This window comes from Filicampus tigris, chromosome 5 (assembly GCF_054856515.1).
Source record: "Filicampus tigris isolate MCC_2025a chromosome 5, RoL_Ftig_1.0, whole genome shotgun sequence".
Lineage (NCBI taxonomy): Eukaryota > Metazoa > Chordata > Actinopteri > Syngnathiformes > Syngnathidae > Filicampus > Filicampus tigris.
Window position 1 is genome coordinate 24,455,043 of NC_141221.1, and position 19,861 is coordinate 24,474,903.

General features: G+C 41.1%; 1 protein-coding gene across 3 annotated transcripts in view; it reads left to right on the forward strand.

The window, feature by feature from the left end:
- The window catches only part of ppp3cca (protein phosphatase 3, catalytic subunit, gamma isozyme, a), a 46,175-nt gene extending 28,025 nt beyond the window's left edge, over positions 1-18,150 (forward strand). Inside the window, exons 5-14 of one of the 3 annotated variants that reach the window (XM_086030530.1) lie at positions 2,658-2,803; positions 2,890-3,029; positions 4,693-4,770; positions 4,852-4,946; positions 5,034-5,159; positions 5,831-5,908; positions 7,900-7,984; positions 8,993-9,090; positions 13,218-13,244; positions 15,617-18,150. In XM_086030530.1, coding sequence (XP_085886656.1) covers positions 2,658-2,803; positions 2,890-3,029; positions 4,693-4,770; positions 4,852-4,946; positions 5,034-5,159; positions 5,831-5,908; positions 7,900-7,984; positions 8,993-9,090; positions 13,218-13,244; positions 15,617-15,777 — 1,034 coding nt within the window. In that variant the 3' untranslated portion in view covers positions 15,778-18,150. The remainder of the gene's footprint in view (positions 1-2,657; positions 2,804-2,889; positions 3,030-4,692; positions 4,771-4,851; positions 4,947-5,033; positions 5,160-5,830; positions 5,909-7,899; positions 7,985-8,992; positions 9,091-13,217; positions 13,245-15,616) is intronic. The other 2 variants (XM_086030532.1, XM_086030533.1) reach the window with 2 other exon arrangements.
- Positions 18,151-19,861: the final 1,711 nt, after the last annotated feature.

Here is a 19,861-nt window from a genome sequence, read left to right on the forward strand (position 1 = left end):
ACCCATCAATTCAGAGACTGACCTCTCTCACGTCTGCTGCATTGACATATAAACAATGACCGCTTTTAAATAAAGCAGTTACATTACAACTCTCAACTCGCTCACTTTGTCTCCTTACACACATATGTGTGCTGGCAAGCGGTTCGTCATACCGTTAACCCAGAAGTGGGTGCCCATAAGGTAAGCAGATTTGAATAGTAAATTAGCCAGCTAATGGGCTTTAAACAAACCTGTGACATTAGCATCCCTCCCGTGGCGTCGTGTACAGACGCTTTTTTTTTTTTGTGGGTGGGGATGTAAGGACGGAACCACATTAAAAGGACGAGGGCGGACAGGGTCGGAGGACGATAATTTTTATGAATACGGACGGAGGGATGAGGCCGGAAGGGTACCCAGGTCACGGACGGAGGACGGACCGGCAAAAAGGGGTCAAGTGCCCAGCGCTGAATATTACTAATGTGATTTGTTTCCATGCTACATTCTTGAGTTTTGAAATTTGACTTTGGAGATCTGCACAATAAATGTTCTCAAAATTACATTACGGTAGAGCCTATCTTTTTATTTTACTTAGTTTTTTAATATCAATTTCTGTCAGAAACATTTTTTATGCCTCTTATTTAGAGTGATATCTACATTTGTGCAAAAATGTATAAGCTTCTGGACTTCTGTTTACGTTTGCTAATTTTATATAGCAGCACTACTGGATGGAATTCTCATTTGATACAGGTCTGTTTAATGTCATTTCAGAATAAAGAGACATAAACTAAGCTGTCATAAAGTGTTGTATATTTTTTAATAGAGTAACTGAAAATATATCGTGGTATACCTTTATCATGATATAAAATCGCATATATTTTATCGTGGAACATTGGGTATCGTATTTCGTGCCATATGAGTAGAAATGTGTTTGTATGACAATTCCTTTGGAACAAAGTAAAATAATAAGATACTAAAATAATAGCAATTAAGAAAAACAATTCTAGTGAATTTAAGACATTTTTTTTTAGTAAATCATTTAATCACAGTAATGCCTCAAAGGGCTTCACATACCCACAGTGGACAAATATTAATCATGGAGAGCAGAATAACATACACCTCGCACTTGCTGCGCAAGTAACATAATCATGGTGCATTCGCTGTGGCGACCCCTGAGGGGAAAAGCCGAAAGGATAACAACATTCAGGGTACTTTCACATCATCGGGAACTTGCACACACAGTGTCATTCTGCACATTAGCAGTGGTTATAATGTTTTTAAGATTGAGAGAAGCAGAAATAGAAATCACATTTAGAATTTTGATTGATTGCTCAGCGCTAATTTTCAGTAACTACAGTTCTTCCTTTTCCTTGCAATATAAGGCAATCGGCTTACTGTGTACTTGTGCATGATACTGCATTGACATTTTAGAAATTATTTAAATTAAAGTCTGCAGTACAAATGGTAAATGGGCTGTCTTTTGTATAGCGCTTTTCTACCTTTGGTACTCAAAGCGCTTCACACTGTACCTCATTTACCTACTGATGATGCAGCATCAGGAGCAACTGGGGGTTGAGATCTTGCTCAAGGATATCTCGACATAGTCACAAGGGCTGGGAATCAAACCCACAACCTCTCAGTTGGGAGACGACCACTCTACCACTGAGCCATGTCGCCCCGACTGAGCCATGTCGCCCCGACAGTGCCTGAGTCTGCTCTGACTTCAACTAACATTACCTGTGCAGTGTTGGACAACCCTCATATCGTATGCTGTCCTGGCTCTGTCCGTTCTGCTCTGGCCTGTAATGAGAGGGCATTAGACTAACCTTTTGTACTGGTTACACTGGTGTGCCCAATTTTCTTTCTTGGTTGCACCAGCTATAAAGTATGTACCACTGAACATTTTTGACCGCACCACATTCACAGAGCTGCCAGCTTCACTTCCAGAACAATTTTTAAAATTCTGTCAGGAACATTACAGCCAGATTGCACAGCGTTGGCAGTAAATAACAAAATAATTTCAGAATAATTCAACATTTTGTTAACTAGCGTATTTTCTGGACTATAAGCCACATCTTTATATAAGCTGCGTCAACTCTATTTAAAAAAAAGTAATGAAAAAAACAATATATAGGCCACACTGGGTTATGAGCCGCACCTATCTATGTTGAAAAATTTGATATTTACTGCATTTACAGAATGATTTTGAACAGTAAATGTACATGTATGTACAGTACCTGAACAGATTCCATCCTAACAGTGCCTTTTGACACAGTAGCAACTTTGCTCATAAAACTGGAACAGAACCAAGAGAAAATAACCGGTACTTATCTTCATTTCTCTTCCCTTTGCCGCCTCCAACATCTCACCATAGATTAATTGACGCTAATCTTGTGTGCCGCAGCGCGGTTTCCTTCCTGGATAGCAAGATCGATGGCCTTCAAATTAAAAATTGTATCAGATGAACTTCTTCATTTAATAACTGAACACACTCCAGTTTGTCAGTTAACGTCCACCTTTTCCGCGGACTTTTACCGGGCAGGTCATTGGGGTGCATTAATGGACACTTACTAGTAAATCCTTTGTCCCAAATTGCACAGTGTAACCTGCTATACAGCATAATGTCAATGATGTATCGAAACATTTAAAAATATAACTTTGTTGTGCAATGTTTGTGACAGGTAAAATTAAGTACTCAGAAAGGGTCTATGACGCCTGTATGGAGGCCTTTGACTGCCTGCCCCTTGCTGCCCTGCTTAACCAACAGTTCTTGTGTGTACACGGTGGACTCTCACCAGAAATTAACTGCCTTGATGACATAAGGAAAGTAAGTAACATACTTTGAAAGAGCATATTAGTCACACGCTTTTATAAAAGCATACATAATGCTTGTAAACCTGTCTTTTCTAACAGTTAGATAGATTTAAAGAGCCTCCAGCATTTGGGCCAATGTGTGACCTGATTTGGGCTGACCCTGGTGAAGACTATGGCAGTGAAAAGACAACTGAACACTTCAACCATAATTCTGTCAGAGGCTGTTCCTACTTTTTCAGGTATTCTTTTAAATCTCCTTGGTAGTTAGTCCTCCTAATAGCAGTGACAGTCCTTGGAAATCAAATTGTTCTATTAAGTGCCAAGTAATCTCTTAACTGGGTTTTTCCTGGCATTTTGAGTGTGAACTTGGTAGGCAACACTACTCAACGCTTTTTCTCCCCATCTCTTTTGCGTCAAAGTGCATGCGTGAGATGCACGAGCTGGTACCTTACTTGTCCAATGTGATCTGTTCAATCGCCGCGTTCGGACAAGCCCTTTATCATATGCACAACAGCATGCCTGGAAGTGTTTGGAAGTGTTGACGTAGCAGCCAACCAGGAAGGAAAAAGTGAGGCTTTTCCCACCGGTTTAGATGAGAAATTATGAAAAGATGAGCCCAGTCTTTGCTAATTTTAAAAAGGAAAATCAAGAGGAGACATGATGTATCTTTCAGTGTTAATACAGTAAATGCACTTTATATATCAAGGATTACTTGTTACTTGTAAGTAAGTCGCCAAAATAGCAGTAAATCACTTGCCAGCCCTTCTATTGGAAATGTTTCCTGACGTCAGGATGACGAAGTAGAATATGTTTCAATCCGCATGGATTTGCCGTCGAGGCAGACGTCTGAGTACGGACAGCAATGCTTCATTCTGTGGTGCCAGCCCTCACCACATACAGAAAGAATGGGGTTGACAACGGCGCACTGCAACTTCAGAGTGAAAAGGGCTTAAAGAGCTGCATGAAACCAGGCAAAGGGTCGCATGCGGCTCGCGAGACACGGTTTGGCCAGGCATGAGAGCTGGGCATTTTTCTAAAAATTGAGCGTCCGTTATTCGTCATCCGTCTGCAGCGTGGGTACCCTTCCGTCGTCCGTCATTTGCCTTTTTTTCTGGGGAGAAAAAATAGTTCCCATCTATAGGGTGGTCCACCTGTAATTTTAAACTGCTGTCTGTCGGCGAGTCTGACTAAACTTTCACTAGCAACCCCCTATCCCCACCGTTCACATCCGCTGGATGATATTTGAAGAGAACTACTGACTCACTGCGCTATGAAAGCCTCTTCACATCCTTGTCCCTCACTTAAATCTCCCCAAGCAACAACATCTCACTATTTTCCTCCCTGCGAAATTTCACTCGCTGCGAAAAATAGAATAATGACAGACTGGAGACGAATGGCAGACTAAATAAAGTGGTTTCCGTCTATACTTAATCTGTCTATTTTAAATTGTTTCCCGTCATTCGTCAACCGTCAGAAAAACAGGCGTCCGTCAGTGACGGATAGACGGACCGGTCCGTCACACAGATGGAATGTGACGGCCCGTCTCCGTAAAATACGTTGCTGCCGCAGATATCAATCTCACTGTGTTGAGCAATATCAGTCGCTCTGGCTGGGGATGGGCACAAAATTAGTTGGAGGCGGCCGCATCGCAATTTTGAACGCAGGAAAAACCCTGGTTAAGTAATACAACGTAGGTAAACATTTTTCCAGAAGTCTGCTGTGTTTCTGTTGTCTGGTTGCATAATTTACTTGCATTTCGCCATGAACATTTCACATTTATTTCTGAGCAAATAGTATTATATATTGCTAGGAAGACATTTGACCTCCTTAGTTTGTCACAAAAAGTAAGGCATGGAACTCAACTTTTAAAACGTTAACTTGTCTTTGTTTATCTCTTTGCAGTTACTCAGCAGTCTGTGACTTTTTGGTAAATAATAACTTGTTGTCAGTAATTAGAGCCCATGAAGCCCAAGATGCCGGGTAAGTAGGTGTGCTGTTTTCTGTTTTCTATTTGTCATGGTATGCATTATGAATGAGTGTTATTGTTTTGTGGCCCAATAGGTATCGGATGTACAGAAAAAGTCAGACTACAGGTTTCCCTTCGTTAATTACAATCTTTTCCGCTCCAAACTATCTTGACGTGTACAACAACAAAGGTTTGTGTCAGTTTCTTTGAATTATCAGTTAGTTTTCGCTCTCACCTTCAAGTTTTAATCTTCAGACTTAATTTTCTTTTGCTCTAGCTGCTGTATTAAAATATGAGAACAACGTGATGAATATTCGACAGTTCAATTGCTCCCCCCACCCTTACTGGTTACCCAATTTTATGGATGTCTTCACATGGTCTTTGCCATTTGTTGGAGAAAAAGGTATGTTGGAAAAATAATTGGAGGCTAATAATGAATTCACTCTGATTGTTTTCAACATTGCAATCAAATGATAACATTGCTGAATTTACACCACATACATCAGATGTCTCCAAACATCAGGCAGGTGGACCAGTAATACCAAGCTCAAACTACGTGATTTTTTTTGTCATTCATTTTGGCGTGATATCAGATTACCAGATTTGTTGTGTTTTGGACTGGGCGAGTGGCCACACTACAAGTCTGACACTGACACAGGTCTTCGGGGAGGTGGGACAAAAAGAAAAGAGTCAAGTAGGGAAACGCTTTGTAGGCATGTAGGACCGCGGGACACAAGTGTGCGTCCATGACAGAGCTTGGCTCCGCAGGAGCTCGGCACTCTGTACAGTGGAACATGACAGCACTGACATCAATGACTAGGTGCAACCCACGAGTACCGTATGCAGGGGTTCACTGTAATGTTTTATTCGAGGGATATTTCCCATACATTATTTCAGAAAGTGTGTCAGTATTATAATATGTGTTGACTTGAATGACATTGGTCACAATGTGTACTTTATTTAGTTGGCTTTATTTTTCCCCATTTCCTGTTTTTCTTTTAGTACTATATTGAGCTGTGTGAAAAGTACCTTCAAACTGATTATTTAATTGCCTCTAATTTCCTCCATCTACAGTGACAGAGATGTTGGTGAATGTGCTCAACATTTGCTCTGATGATGAGCTCATGTCAGAAGGAGATGATCTATATGAAGGTAAGGATGCAGCTTCAAATATTTCACAAATGTTTACCCTCTACATCATCTGCGTTTTTTACAGGGTGGCAAGGGATGCTAGCCACCACCTTGACCAAATGTTTTGTCATTTTGGGTTCATTTAGGCCCCTCGGCAGCACTATCTAGCTTTTAACATTGAGGCTCTGTGCTTGGCTGCACTAAACGATATTTTGAAAACAATACATTGTAATATCTTCCAAGGTTCACGGGAGACGTTAAACCAGGGGTGTCCAACTCCGGTCCTCAGGGGACCCTATCCTGCATGTTTTAGATGTTTCCCTCCTCCGACATACTTGATTCAAATGGTCAGGATCGTTATCAGGCTCATGCAGAGCTTGCTGATGAACTGATCATTTGAATCAGGTGTGTTGGAGGAGGGACACAATGCATAGCTACTGTAGGGCATTGTTACAGGCTGAAACACAAGCACCTTGTCTCTGTCTGTCTCTCTCTCTTTCTCTCTCTGTCTCTCTCTCACTTTCGCTCTCTCTCAGGTAAAAATGGTAAAGTGTATCTATGGTGGTCAGAAGGACAAATATGATTTGTCAGGAAAAACTGCAACTAAATGCATTTTTGGTTGCACTGGTTGTGTTAAGAGGCAGAGCCGTGATGTAGCGGTGTTGGAAGCTTTTTTGGAACTGCCGTCTCCCCAATTCAACGTAGCATTTCTGGGTCAGACTCTGACGAATCTGAGTCATCAATCATCAACATCATCAATCTGTCACTGATGATGCCTGTTTTGCTGACTGTGTCAAGGCCTAGATAGACCAATCCGATGTCGGAAAGCGTCGGAGCATCGGATTGCACAGTCTGATTGCTGTAGCGAACATTGGATCCTGTTGGGAGCGTTTGTTGGGTGTTTCAGCATGTTGAATCGGCGTCGTAAATCGTGACATTTGGTCACTCTGATTGGCTGTTAGCTAACGAATCAGCACATGGGACCAATAGCAGCTCCTCAATGATTGTGCATTCTGTCACTGCTTGTGGAAATAAATCAACTGAAGAGCATTGGCAACTGTGTCATCCTGTCAACAAAAATGACGGCGTTACATTGGTCTCAATAGTGGGATTGCAGATGGCGACCACACTCAGAGAGATTGAGATTTTAGCAGCTTTCTTGACAAAAGAAGAAGAGGTTTGGAGGAAGGGATTGGGGATGGATTGGTCCCGACGGGAGGAGGAAGGAGCAAGCCCTGCCTTCGAGAGCAGTTCCCTAGAGCGGCAAACACTTTCCTTCATTGTCTCCACATTCAACACGGGACATTCCACGGTAATGGGGTGCAGTCAAACGGCCGTGCTACAACAGCAGGACAACCGGAGACCGACATTGCCCATGTACAATTGGCAGCGCAGTTTAATGGCTGGTCTCTTGAGGAGACAGCAGTGCAGGTCACCCTTGCCCTAGCGCAGGTGTGTCAAACTCCGGTCCTCGGGGGCCTCGCTCCTGCATGTCTTCGAGGTTTCCTCCTGCAACACACCTGTTTCAAATGATCGGGATCGGGCAGAACTTGCTGATGAGCTGATCATTTGAAACAGGTGTGTTGCAGCGGGGAGAGATGGAAAACAGGCGGTAGAGGGAAAAGCTCTACAGATCCTTATGGACCTCCGACCACATGAGCGACTTGATTGACAGGCTATAAAGGGAGCCCTGCAGCAGCGTTTTGGTACTTGGGGCCTCGTCACACAGCAGGAGAAGCAAAAAAAATTGCCCTTCGCTCGCATACACCGTACGCTATACACCATACACCATCGCAAATTTCCAGGCCGATTTCCGGGGCCAGTTTGTCCTTGGTACAGCCTATTCAAAATTATTAGGCATTTGCAGGCACACACACTCACAAAGATAATTGTGTTTATCTGTAAGCAAGAAAACTGGCAACACTTGCAGTTGAACACCAATTAAAACACTTCAAGTGCATCAATTCTTTTAGGGAAATCGTTGTTTCCCAATGATATGCTATGTCTTCCAGGTGGCACCACAGCGATGCGTAAGGAGGTCATCCGGAACAAGATCCGTGCCGTTGGGAAAATGGCCCGAGTCTTCTCAGTCCTCAGGTATGAGCCACGGATTGACTTTGTTCCTCATCCTACTTTCTCGTGAACATCGACCTTTGAGCTTGGAGCATGATGTGCCTTGAAACCTGACAACGTGGTCCTGCAAGGATCAGTAAACCATAATCGGCCAGCATGCACATACAGTTCACAGTCATTCTATTGCAGATGAAGTTAACTGTTTGACCAATTATTAGACCTTTTTTTTTTTTAGAGCTGGACATTTGGTTGTAGTTTACTTAGTATTCCCACGAGTAGCTATAAAAAGTGTATTTTGACCACTTAAAATGTTTTTCCACTACATACACAGATGCACGCAATGTGCAACAAAACCGCACTTCTGAAAATCACATTTCCATCCAAAGGTATTGGAACAGTGAGGCTAATGACTTAATTTTTGTTGTAAAATGAACACAGTTGGATTTAATATCAAAAGATGACCATGAGATGAGAGACCAACATTTCAGTTTATATTTTGGTGTGCTTATATTTGGATAGAATAATTAGCCGAAGAAATGGCACCAAACACCGACATTTTAGAATATATTACATTGGTTAAAGGACTAAGACTTAAGAGGAAGAATATTTATTTGCAACCCTTTGATTAGAGTAACTGCCTCAAGCCTGTGACCCATTGATATCACCAAACCATGCTTTTCCAGTTTTTGTTACATATTTGAGATGTTGTTTGTTCAGTCTCCTCTCTGAGTCCTCTTTAAATCTCAAGATTGACTTGGACATTCCAAAACCTTCCACTTACTGTCCCTGAAGAACTCCCATTTATTTATTTTTTTTTTTTTTTGGCGTTATTATTTTGCTACATAAGGGATCTCCTCATGAGCTTGGGTGCATCTTTCTTTAAATTCAGAGCATAAATGCAGGTCGGTAAGCGACAGTAAAAATATTTTACCTCCTAATTCGATAACAATGGCACCATTAGGTATTGGCCGACTGTTTTTGCCAATATGTGATGCATTTGCACCTATGTGCTTTATTTGTGCTGTGGCCCAGGGAGGAGAGTGAGAGTGTATTAACTCTCAAAGGCCTGACCCCGACCGGAACTCTTCCCATGGGAGTGCTGTCAGGTGGAAAGCAGACATTACAGACTGGTAAGTGAGCTTTTATCCACTGTCTGCCTGCTTCTTAGTGCCTCCCTACTAGCTGCATGCATTTTGGGTGACCATGATTTTCCAAGAACATTCCCTCACCCCTGAGTCACAGAGTCTGTATTTATGTTTATTGTAAGAACCAGTGTTTTTGTCTCCAGGATTGATTGGTTTAGAAGGGAGGTTTATTATGTCTGAACGTAGCATATGATAGGACATTCTGTCATGATGAGCTAATCCATTCAAGGAAGTCATAAGGTCAAAATCATTGAGCGCATCCACTATTGGTGCATACTAGGGGTGTAACGGTACGCTAAATCACATTTCGGTTCAGTTTCTTGGAAACTTCGGTTCGGTATATTTTCGGTACAAAAATTATTATTATTTTTTTTTTAAATGTTTATTTTGAAAAGATGACAAGTAAACGGTATAGTCTTTAGAAAAAATAAATAAAAGTGAACTATTCGGGTGATATTTTAAGAAATTACACCAGAATAAATAATACACTAACAATAAAGATCTCTTAATTTTGTAAATTATTAAGACACTGAAATCTTTAAACACTCAGCAGCAACAGCCTATGACTATAACACATCTAAGTATTCAAGTTAAAGATAAGTTGTCATTACAGTACATATATACACTTTTTGTGATGAAAAAAAAATACATGCAATAACAGTTACAATTATTGCTAACTATATTAAAACTCTTTTTATAATGAAATATAGTCACTTTAATGTCTTTATGAAATTATTTACACTTTTTAGGCATTAAAATCTTTGAATGTGCAAAAGCATATTGTAACGAATTGGGTTATCTGTGTTGTAGTCGGATTTGTGTTTTGCTGAGTTGTGATGTTCCCGAGGTTCATGAATGCATCGTACGGCTAAGCGAGAGAAGCAGCCGAGAACGAAGAACAGAGCTGTTGTATTTTGTTTTGGGCTAAAAATACCGCTTGCTTCCTCGTCTAAGAAACATTCAAAGTCGGATGATGTTGTTTTAAGTGTTTTATGTTAGACGTGTTACCCACAGCATAGCCGCCGATCTCATGAAGCAATGTCAGCGCACAACTTTGGGACTTATACACGTACCTTTCCCCATCTGCGATTTTAACAGGACAGCCAGAATGTTCCCAAGCAGGAGACCGCAGTGTACGGCGGGACCTTCGAGCTCTGGCTTGTTTGCGTAATCGTTTGCGCCTCTTTAGTCCCGCCGCCCTCGTCTCCTGCGTGCAACAGTCAATAGCGCTCGTGCGTGATCTCGCACTAATAAGTGGAGCGAACCGAACGCAAGTGGACCGAACTGAACATGCCATACCAAAAAACGTATTAATACACCCACGTGTACCGTTACACCCCTGGTGTATACTAAGAATACATTTGTCATATTGCTCTTAGCCTAGTCTAAATCATTCTAAAAATATCAATGTCAACATGCCTGTACTTCCCAATAAAATGACTCCTCCATGTCAAAATAATATCATAACACTATGTAATATGTATATAATGACCTATGCAATGACAGTCTTCAGAACACAGCCCTTCCCACCTCTGCTAAAATTGAATCTTCTGCAATTACAGATCTCACCATATTCTTCAACAAATAGCCATCCTAAATGGATATATCCCAGCATATGTTTTCCCAGAAAACCATGAGATTCATTTCACAACCAATATTTTCAATGACTTCTATACCACAATATGCCCATTGATTACATATGACATTTGTCAATCTAAGATCACGTCTCCCTCAATGCTGTTGTCTCACTGCACATTGTGCATGAGATTAGAACACACAAGTTGAAATGTTCCCACACATACTGAATTCCAAACAATTGAACAACCTTAGTGACATTCGACCTCAGAGGTTTTAGATTTCTGTAAATGTGGTAAATTAATTATTGACTTAACAAACCATATTTATAGTTTGGTATGCCACATGGAGGATGATGAGCACAGTGGTATACACATCATGAGTGAGGTCATCACTGCTTTCCTGGTTTGCCAGTAGCTTTAAAGGGCTTTAAATCAATGCCAGCATGCTAATCACAAGAAGCACCCCCACATTTTCTAGGCCAAACTGTCAGCCTATTGCGTAGAAAAGGCTGCTGACCCTCTGATCTAAAGGTCGGTGCCTGGCCTCACCCCCACAGAACATGTTGAGTGCCACGCTGGAGACTTACAGAAGTTGTGGAGCCATCAGAAGGGAAACCACGTTATGACCTTTATGGAGAATGTCATTGTTCATGCCCGCCCCTTTTGCCACTGCTTTCAGACCAGCTTGTCTGGGGTCAGATTTGGAGAGGCCATTGATTTGTGAATTTTTCCTGCTTGACAGATCAAACTCTTTTCCAGAAATATAAAAGCCTCCAAGTTCACCAGAGGTCCGAGCAAGCATATTAAATCTATTAAAATCAAACATTAAAATATAAGAGAAATAGCAGCAGGCTACAGATCACTGCCAAAAATTTAGATCAGCCACAAATTGTTTTCCATCATTGATTTGCACCAACATGTTTATTTGTCCAGTTGAGTAGACTTCAATTGTATACAATGCTTCTTAGGTTAACGCTGGCTTTCTGTCACATTCGTTCAAATATTACCACGTGACAATGAACGTGGCGAATGCAAAAACTTGATTTACCTTTGGTGTAGATAACGCGCTATATAAGCGCATTTACCATTTACTGTACATAATTGATCACATAAGAAGAGTTATGTAAGATTGTTGGACTTTTTCAATGATAGATTTGAATGTTTGAATAATGTAACACCCTGACATCACAGGAATATGCTAATCGGTGATCGCTATTTGCACTCGCATCTGCTCAAGTAATTGAGTGAATAAAAAGTCATGCACGTCTACATAAATATAGTACAAGCATGTGTGGTGCAGTTTTGTTTTTGTCCTGTGAGCATGTGCCGTACAAATGTGTCATCCTGCCAAGTCACTGTTGTGCATCTCCCAGTCTCCCTCTCGGGCCTGACTTACTAAAGGTTTGTGCATGCACTGGATTGCTCACGCTAACAATGTGGAAGTTGATCCACAGTACCCAGGATAGTGTTTGCCAAATCGTGACAGTATTGCTGTGCATTTCATTTTGCGCATTCTGGGAGGAGTCAATGCAACTAGATTAATTTAGCACACAGTGTGATATATCAAAGATGAGACAAATTTTTGAAATGCCAGAAACAAAAATGTATATATCATTTATTGAGAAATGCAGTTTTGGCGCTTCAGCATTATCTCAGGGCTCCCTTGGAGCCAGTCACAAGAAGAAGTCATGCCATCTCGCTCATGGCAGAACTCCTTTTTTGAATATTTGCTCCCAAGTTTTTATCACAATCTTGCAGAGGATTGGCAGATACATCCAATTCACACACACTAAGGGCGAGTTAAATCAAACAAATTTTTTGAAGTTGCTGGCTTCCCCAAAATAATTGTAGCACTAGATTTCTGTAACTGTTTGTTTTCCCCTTAACACTTCGAGTTGCATCACTTCAAACTTCATGTTCCTCTTGTGGTGCTCTTCCGTTTTTTTCCTGGTGAAAACCATCAGACTGTGTGGCAGCCGCAATCCCCTCATCTAAAATATGACATTCGCCACCACCTGCTCCCAAAAGTGTGTGTATTCTGTTATAGTTCAAACAGGAAATTTAACGGCTGTTTGGGATCTTAGTAAAAGATGATAATCTTAATAGATCAAGCGCAACTTGTCCACCAAAAGTAAACGCAATAGAGCGGCCCCTATTTAGGATCTTGGTAAATCAGGCCCATAGTGCTCAGCCATCCGACGCTTATCGACGTCGGTTTGGTCTTTCTAGGCCTTAATTCCTCATGACCCTTTAACCCTGGCAGAAGGATCTTAAATCTCCAAGCAGCACCTCCTCTCTCATTCCCACCCATTCAAGATGTTTTCATACTAATTTCTCGTTGCTGGCAATTGGCTTAAACATTGTTTGTGACATTGTTCTTGGCCAACTTGACCGACAGTGTATGTTTTGCCATCAGCTGACAACTGTTAATGACAATGAAGCTTGACTTGAAGGATGTATTTGCTGGCTCTGGTATTTGCTGCTTTGTAATGTCTCCCTTTTTTCCTTCTTTCCCCAAACTCCATTTTAACAAAGCTACTATTGAGGCAGCTAAAGCAAAAGGTACGCATGGCTTTTTGGGTTCACTTCTCATGTTTGTGTTCTGTCTTTGTTATTCACATGACCAATTGTACATACTCTTGCATTATTCTGTAGACTGTAATTGCTCCTTATACTCTTGCATTATCAGTGTCTTTTGGCTTCCATTTTTGGAAAATGACGCTTACTCAAACAGTAGTTGCACTGGTGCTCACAAGACTTCTTTTGAAAGAAATATCCAGTTACTGAACATAAAAGAACTGCAATTGGCACAGTCAATTTTAAAATGAAATGAATATTTACCAACTTCCAGTTTAAGAGTATTATCAGAAACTCTACCTTTACAAACAGAGTACAGCATAATAATGATCCGTTTTAATGATCAGAGAAATGTTTATTATTCGAGTTGTAGGTGGGACTGTGCTTCTGTGTGTTTTTCTTGACCGTAGTGGCTTCCCACACAGAGAAAAGCCTGTTAAGACTTTGCTAAGACCTGGGACATCCCTTCCCAGGATATTTTCAGCAGCTAATCTTGTTACACCGTTTGGGTGTAGCTCAATTGTCTGCCCCTCCTGGTTGGTTTGTGGGCTAATAAGCTCCATTCCTGCTCGACCAAACACACTAAATGGAGGACACATTACAGAGAGACAAGGTGACATTCATTCTGGTGATTTCCAACCAAATGCATTGGCGATGAGGTTATTATTACTATTGTAATAATTAATCATTAAAGTCATTGTATAGGACATAAGCAATGCATACTGTGCCACCTATTTTGTCAGTCCCACTCCGTTCTCAATGTGCTTTATCACATTCAAAAACACGGGCTACCGTTACAAATACCATTATGTGTGTATATAAAAAGGACAAACTACTTATTTTTTAAGCCCCACAATATTTACTGAATTGCTTAAATATTTTATTAGTATTTTTTTTTTATTTGACTGATTTTATGTCTATCACGTATGCTTATAGAGACAATTACTTTGCTGTCACTTCACTCCGGCAAAGCAAACAGTAGGACATGCAAACAGAATTAGCTCCATTTGAGTTTGAAGTTCTTTTACCGGGTTAGTCTGTTGTAATTGATCCAAAAGTTGTTTGATGGGGTTGCGGTGACGTTCTTCCACACCCAGCTCATTAAAGGACTTTGCTTTGTGCACTGGGGCACAGTCATGCTCGAACACGGAGTCCTTGAGAAACTTTTCCCACAATGCTAGATGCATAGAATTGTACAAAAGGTCTTGGTAAAAAAAAAAAAAAGAAATGAGGGCTATGGGGACCCCGAGTTGATTGATAAATTGTGTGTGACCCCTTTGTAGGGCAAGGAACAATAGTTCACCCCGCATGCCTTCCAATTAAACAGTAGAACAACGTCAGAAATACAGTGTCATGCTAATGAAATAAACGTTACACTTCATAAACAAGTATACATACACATATAGGGAGATTATAACTGGTACAATATATCATTATTTTCATAAATTCTTAGTCCTACTAAGAGTTGGAGTGGTTAAGCTACTTAACATCCCACAAGGTTTCAGATATCTGATCGTGCAAGAGAACAGTTCAATATGAAATATTCAGCATGTTTTTAGATATACCCTTGAGTGTTTGTTGCCATTTTAACTTGATACTGTAGGAATGACTCAATAATTTGTCAAACAATCCCTCACAAGTTTGCTTTTCGTTTGCTCACCTTTTCTGTCTGATTTCCACGGCTGTTTCGGGACACGACCGTAAGTCAACCGAGCATGAGATGTTTGATTGTCATAGCTTCTCCCTCCGGTGTTTGGACACTTCCAAGCTATTGTGCATGTGTCGTATTCACTGCCCATTTGTGCCTAAGGCATTAGGCCGATACTGTGTTGTAAAGAAATTCTACAATCCAATCCAAACATTTTTTTTTCAAGACAATGTTCTATGCAAGCCCACCAGTTAAAACAAGGCATTCTAATAAATATTGCATTTGCGGGAATAAGAGTTAAATCACACGTTTTTAGCCATCTCTGGGGGCGGCCATTTTGTCACTTCTGTCGACTGAAAATGACATCACAACTACTTAGGGCTCAGGTAACGACCAATCACGTCTGACCTGTTTTCTAAAGCTGAGCCGTGATTGGTCGTTACCTGAGCCCTGAGTAGTTGTGATGTCATTTTCAGTCGACTGAAGTGACAAAATGTCCGCCCCCTGAGATGGCTAAAAAGGGCTGGATTTTGCTGCTTAGCTCATATTCCACAAACGCAATATTAATCAGAATACCGTGTTTCAACTAGTGGGCCTACTCAGAACATATTCTTGAAAAAATGTGTTTGGGTTGATTTCCACTTTAAGTAGCTTTCTTCGTGGAATGTTTGTGGCGTTTCGTCATCTTATTTCCTCTTCTGCCTTCCAGCCATCCAAGGATTCTCTCCTACGAGGAAGATTCGTAATTTCGAGGAGGCACGCGGCCTGGACAGGATAAACGAAAGGATGCCGCCTCGCAAAGACGGCCAGCAGCCGGACGGCACGACCATCAATACCAGCGCACCCAACAAGAACGGCACCGATGGATAGGCCTTTGAAAGCGCACCTTTCCGTCCCCGACTCTTCCCCACCATCCCGCTGCACCTCACTTTCATGTCCCGTCTATCACTCTGTCACTCTCCTCCCCTGAAACCACCTGTCTATCTTCTGCATGCATGCATGCCGTCAGGCGGGGGGAAAGGAATCCGACCCAAAAGGAGACCACTCTGCTAGCAAAAGCTCCTGGGGAAAAACAAGACAAACAATCAATGGGGAATCGTATTTGTTAAAGGAATATATTAGTTATGGAATAGCACTCGGGCGTGGAAGAAAGACATTTTGAAGTTGTTGAAATTTTTGCTGTACACTGAAGTCCATGTTTATACATGTCACCGTTTTACAGAATAGATGTATATTATCAATTTGATTTGGTAAAATTAAGCTTTAGCCCTTATTCAGCTTGTTTTTTTCTGTTTGATGTTAATGTGTTTGGCAATGGATAGTTTGAAGTATGAATTCTGTAGCCCCAGCAGCCCTACTTTGAAGTTTTTGTCAAAAATATTAAGTGGGGTACACTGCTCATAGTGGGTGGTGGTAAACGTGTGATTTTATACTTTAAGCAGAAATGTGATGTCTTATGAAATGTTCACCAAACTTTGATGAATCCCAAAGGTATGGGAAAGATTTGAGTATTTTTGTTCTCCCTGCTATCTTGGATTATCATTTGTGAATGAAACGATTTTAAAATGAAGATAGAATGCTTTTTGTGCTGTAGGCCGAATAGTTGTTCACATGACGGCAGCTAGGACGTTTGCTCTCACCTCGGTACAGTACTACACAACACGCCTCGTTCCGTCACCGCAGTCCTCCCCATCCTGGATGGAAGCACATTAAGAAACTGTATCAAGACAAACCAGTTTAAAAAAAAGAGGACATTTTCGCCCAAGAAGCAGAGGAGCCCTCGGGTATACTCACTCACTCTTGAAAACGGACTTTTATTGATGAGTGAAATATTTCAGTATTTAAAGAAAATACAGCAGTTTAAACTGCTGCTTTATTGTCAAAGGCGATTTAGGTCTTTTTGTTGCTTTACTAAAGCTGTATAAGTGTCTCCATCTACTGTAAATTATACAGTATGCAGCTGTGTGCGTGCGCTTTTTCTAAAAAAAAAATAAAAAAATAAAAATTGTGATTGCGCTGTTAAAAAAAAAGGCTTCTAAATGGCCGCAATATGTTGTATGGAGACACGATAGACTGATGTTGATATGTGGAGCGCTGCAGCTACCACACGTCTGTCAAGGCTTAGCAGTACTGCAGTCAATTTCTGGCTCACTTGCCTCACGTACAGTAGGTTACTTTTTACAAGCTGGGGTGGCAGCCACTTAATAGTCGTCGTGATTTATTGGTGTTTGTGAAGTTTTCCTGTAGCTTGGCTCACACTTTAGCTCAGACCACCTTCACTTATCTTCATTGGCACCCCAAACAACCCTTTAAGACTCGCTTTTACTAAAGCACCAATGAGGGAGGAGTTGGGCCACTTATATGTGCAATATTGCTTTTTTTAAAGGGAAAAGTCAATTGTGATTTTAGGAATTTTTTTTTCTCTTATACTGTATATACAATGTTTTTTTTGTTTGTTTGGTTTTTTTTGCAGGTATGTTCATACTGTATGTGACCCAGTGTCTCCTCTCTCGTTTCAACTGGTGCTGTTATATACCCAATGCTTGGTTTCTGGCACTTGAGTCATGGAGGGGTGGCGGTTCGTTTAAGGTGGGGCTTTAATGAAAGAATATATTTATGCTATCTTCATGAAGAAATGTTCCTTTGATTTGATTAGTTGTTTGCACTCATGCCATGCCAATCAGGACACACTTGAAAACCTGTATGTGTGTGGAAGGCAAATAGAGTAAAACCATTATTGAATAAGAGTTCCTAAAGCCTCGAAGGTTTGCGAACTTAGTGGATGTTGATTTTTCGTCAGGCTTCGTTCAAGGTCGCAAATGGTCACAAAGACGTTCTCCAGACGATCGCCAATAATTGTAATGGGCGCGAACAGTTTTTCTTGTTGCAAAAAAATGTGACCAACTTTCATTACGTTCGCAAACCTTCGCCGCTCAACTTAAGCCCGTGTGGCTTAAGTCAAGTATTGTACTTTGCTCTACTGTACACAACATTTCATTAAGTATTGAGTTCTAAGTTAATGTTAATTAAACGTTCCTTTAAAGCTTTTTTGGGTGACCCACACAGTATATTGACCTGTTAGGTCATATACTGTACATAGCTTGCAGAATGTAAAAAATGAAGAAAAACTGCTAACAAAGAATCATCTAATGGTGAAATGTACCGTACGTATCATGCAAGGCCATGAAATCGTATACATAGATGTATCACTTGAAAGAAAATAAATTAAGATCCTGTGTTTTATTTCATTTGTCTGTTGGTTCGTAAAGCTAAACCGGATTTCAACATTAGCCTAAACTATTACTAGTGAGGATGTTGGTATTAATTTAACCCAGTGTTACAGTGCAATTGTACAAATACAATACAATACAATTTTATTCATACAGCACATTTCATAACAGCTAGAGCTGTAACAAAGCACTTTACAAACAATACAATAAATTAAAAAAACAATAAAAGGCTTTGATACACGTATGAATAAATATAGATATAAATAAATAATATATAAAATATACATAAATAAAGCCAGTAAATTAACATAAAACACTACATACAATTGACAAAGAAAAAGAGCCGAAAATTTCAGGTTTGATCAAAAGCCAGAGCAAAGAAGTGTGTCTTCAACCGGGTTTTAAAAATGGACAGAGAGGGGGCTTGCCTAACAACCAATGGGAGGTCATTCCAGAGGGAAGGACCAGCGACAGAAAAGGCTCGATCCCCTCTGAGGCTCCGCTTGGTCCTCGGCACCTCGAGCAGCGCCTGGTACGCAGACATGAGGCTGCGGGAAGGTGCGTAGGAGTGGAGGAGCTCGGAGAGGTACGCCGGGGCGAGACCATTCAATGATTTAAAGACAAATAGGAAAATCTTAAATTGAACCCTGAAATGCACTGGGAGCCAGTGAAGGGAGTCCAGAATTGGTGTTAGGTGCTCGATCTTCCGAGCTCCAGTTAGTAGGCGGGCAGCAGCATTTTGGACCAACTGGAGACGTTTGAGGGAGGACTGGCTGACTCCAAAATGTGTGCATTGCAGTAATCTAGCCGAGATGTGACAAAGGCATAGATATCTGTTTCTAAGTGCTGATGGGAAAGGAGGGGCTTTACCTTAGCCATCTGTCTAAGGTGAAAGAAGCTTGACTTTACAACAGCACTGATTTGCTGGTCCAATTTAAGATCACTGTCCATTTTAAAACCCAAGTTTAAGACTGTTGGCTTTAGATATGAAGACAGGGAGCCTAGGTCAACAGGGTGGGATGGAGACGAGCCACTGGGACCGAACACTATAACTTTGGTTCTCTTTTCGTTGAAATTGAGGAAATTCAGTGACAGTCGTCCGCGTAGCAGTGGAAGGAAATACCGTGTTTTCGGAGGATGGAGCCCAGGGCCAGCAAATACAATGAGAACAGCAATGCCCCCAAAATAGAACCCTGTGGAACACCATACATTAGAGGGGCAGAGCGGGACCAGAGGAACCTAGGCTAACAGAAATAGTCCTGCCAGCTAAATAGGATCAAAACCACTCTAGAGCGCATCCACTAATGCCCACTTGGTGTTGCAAGCGAGTCAAAAGAATACTATGGTCTACCGTATCGAAAGCTGCAGTCAACTCCAACAAAACGAGACATACGTGGTCTCCAGTCTCATTTGCCAGGAGGGTGTCATTAAAAACAGGGCTGACTCTGTGTTATGCATCTTGAAGCCTGACTGGAAAACTTCCATGACATTGTGTTTATCCAAGTAAGATCTTAGCTGTGAGTACACCACTTTTTCCAGAATTTTAGACAGTAAAGGCAGCTTGGAAATGGGTCTAAAAATTCAATAACACAGCTTGTTCAAGGCCATTTTTTTCAGCAGGGGTATGCTTAAAATGTTAGGGGACCACGCAGGAAGACAGGCTGCTGATGATAATGGCCAAAACGTATTTACGAATTGTTCGGACAATCTCCTTAAAGAAGTGT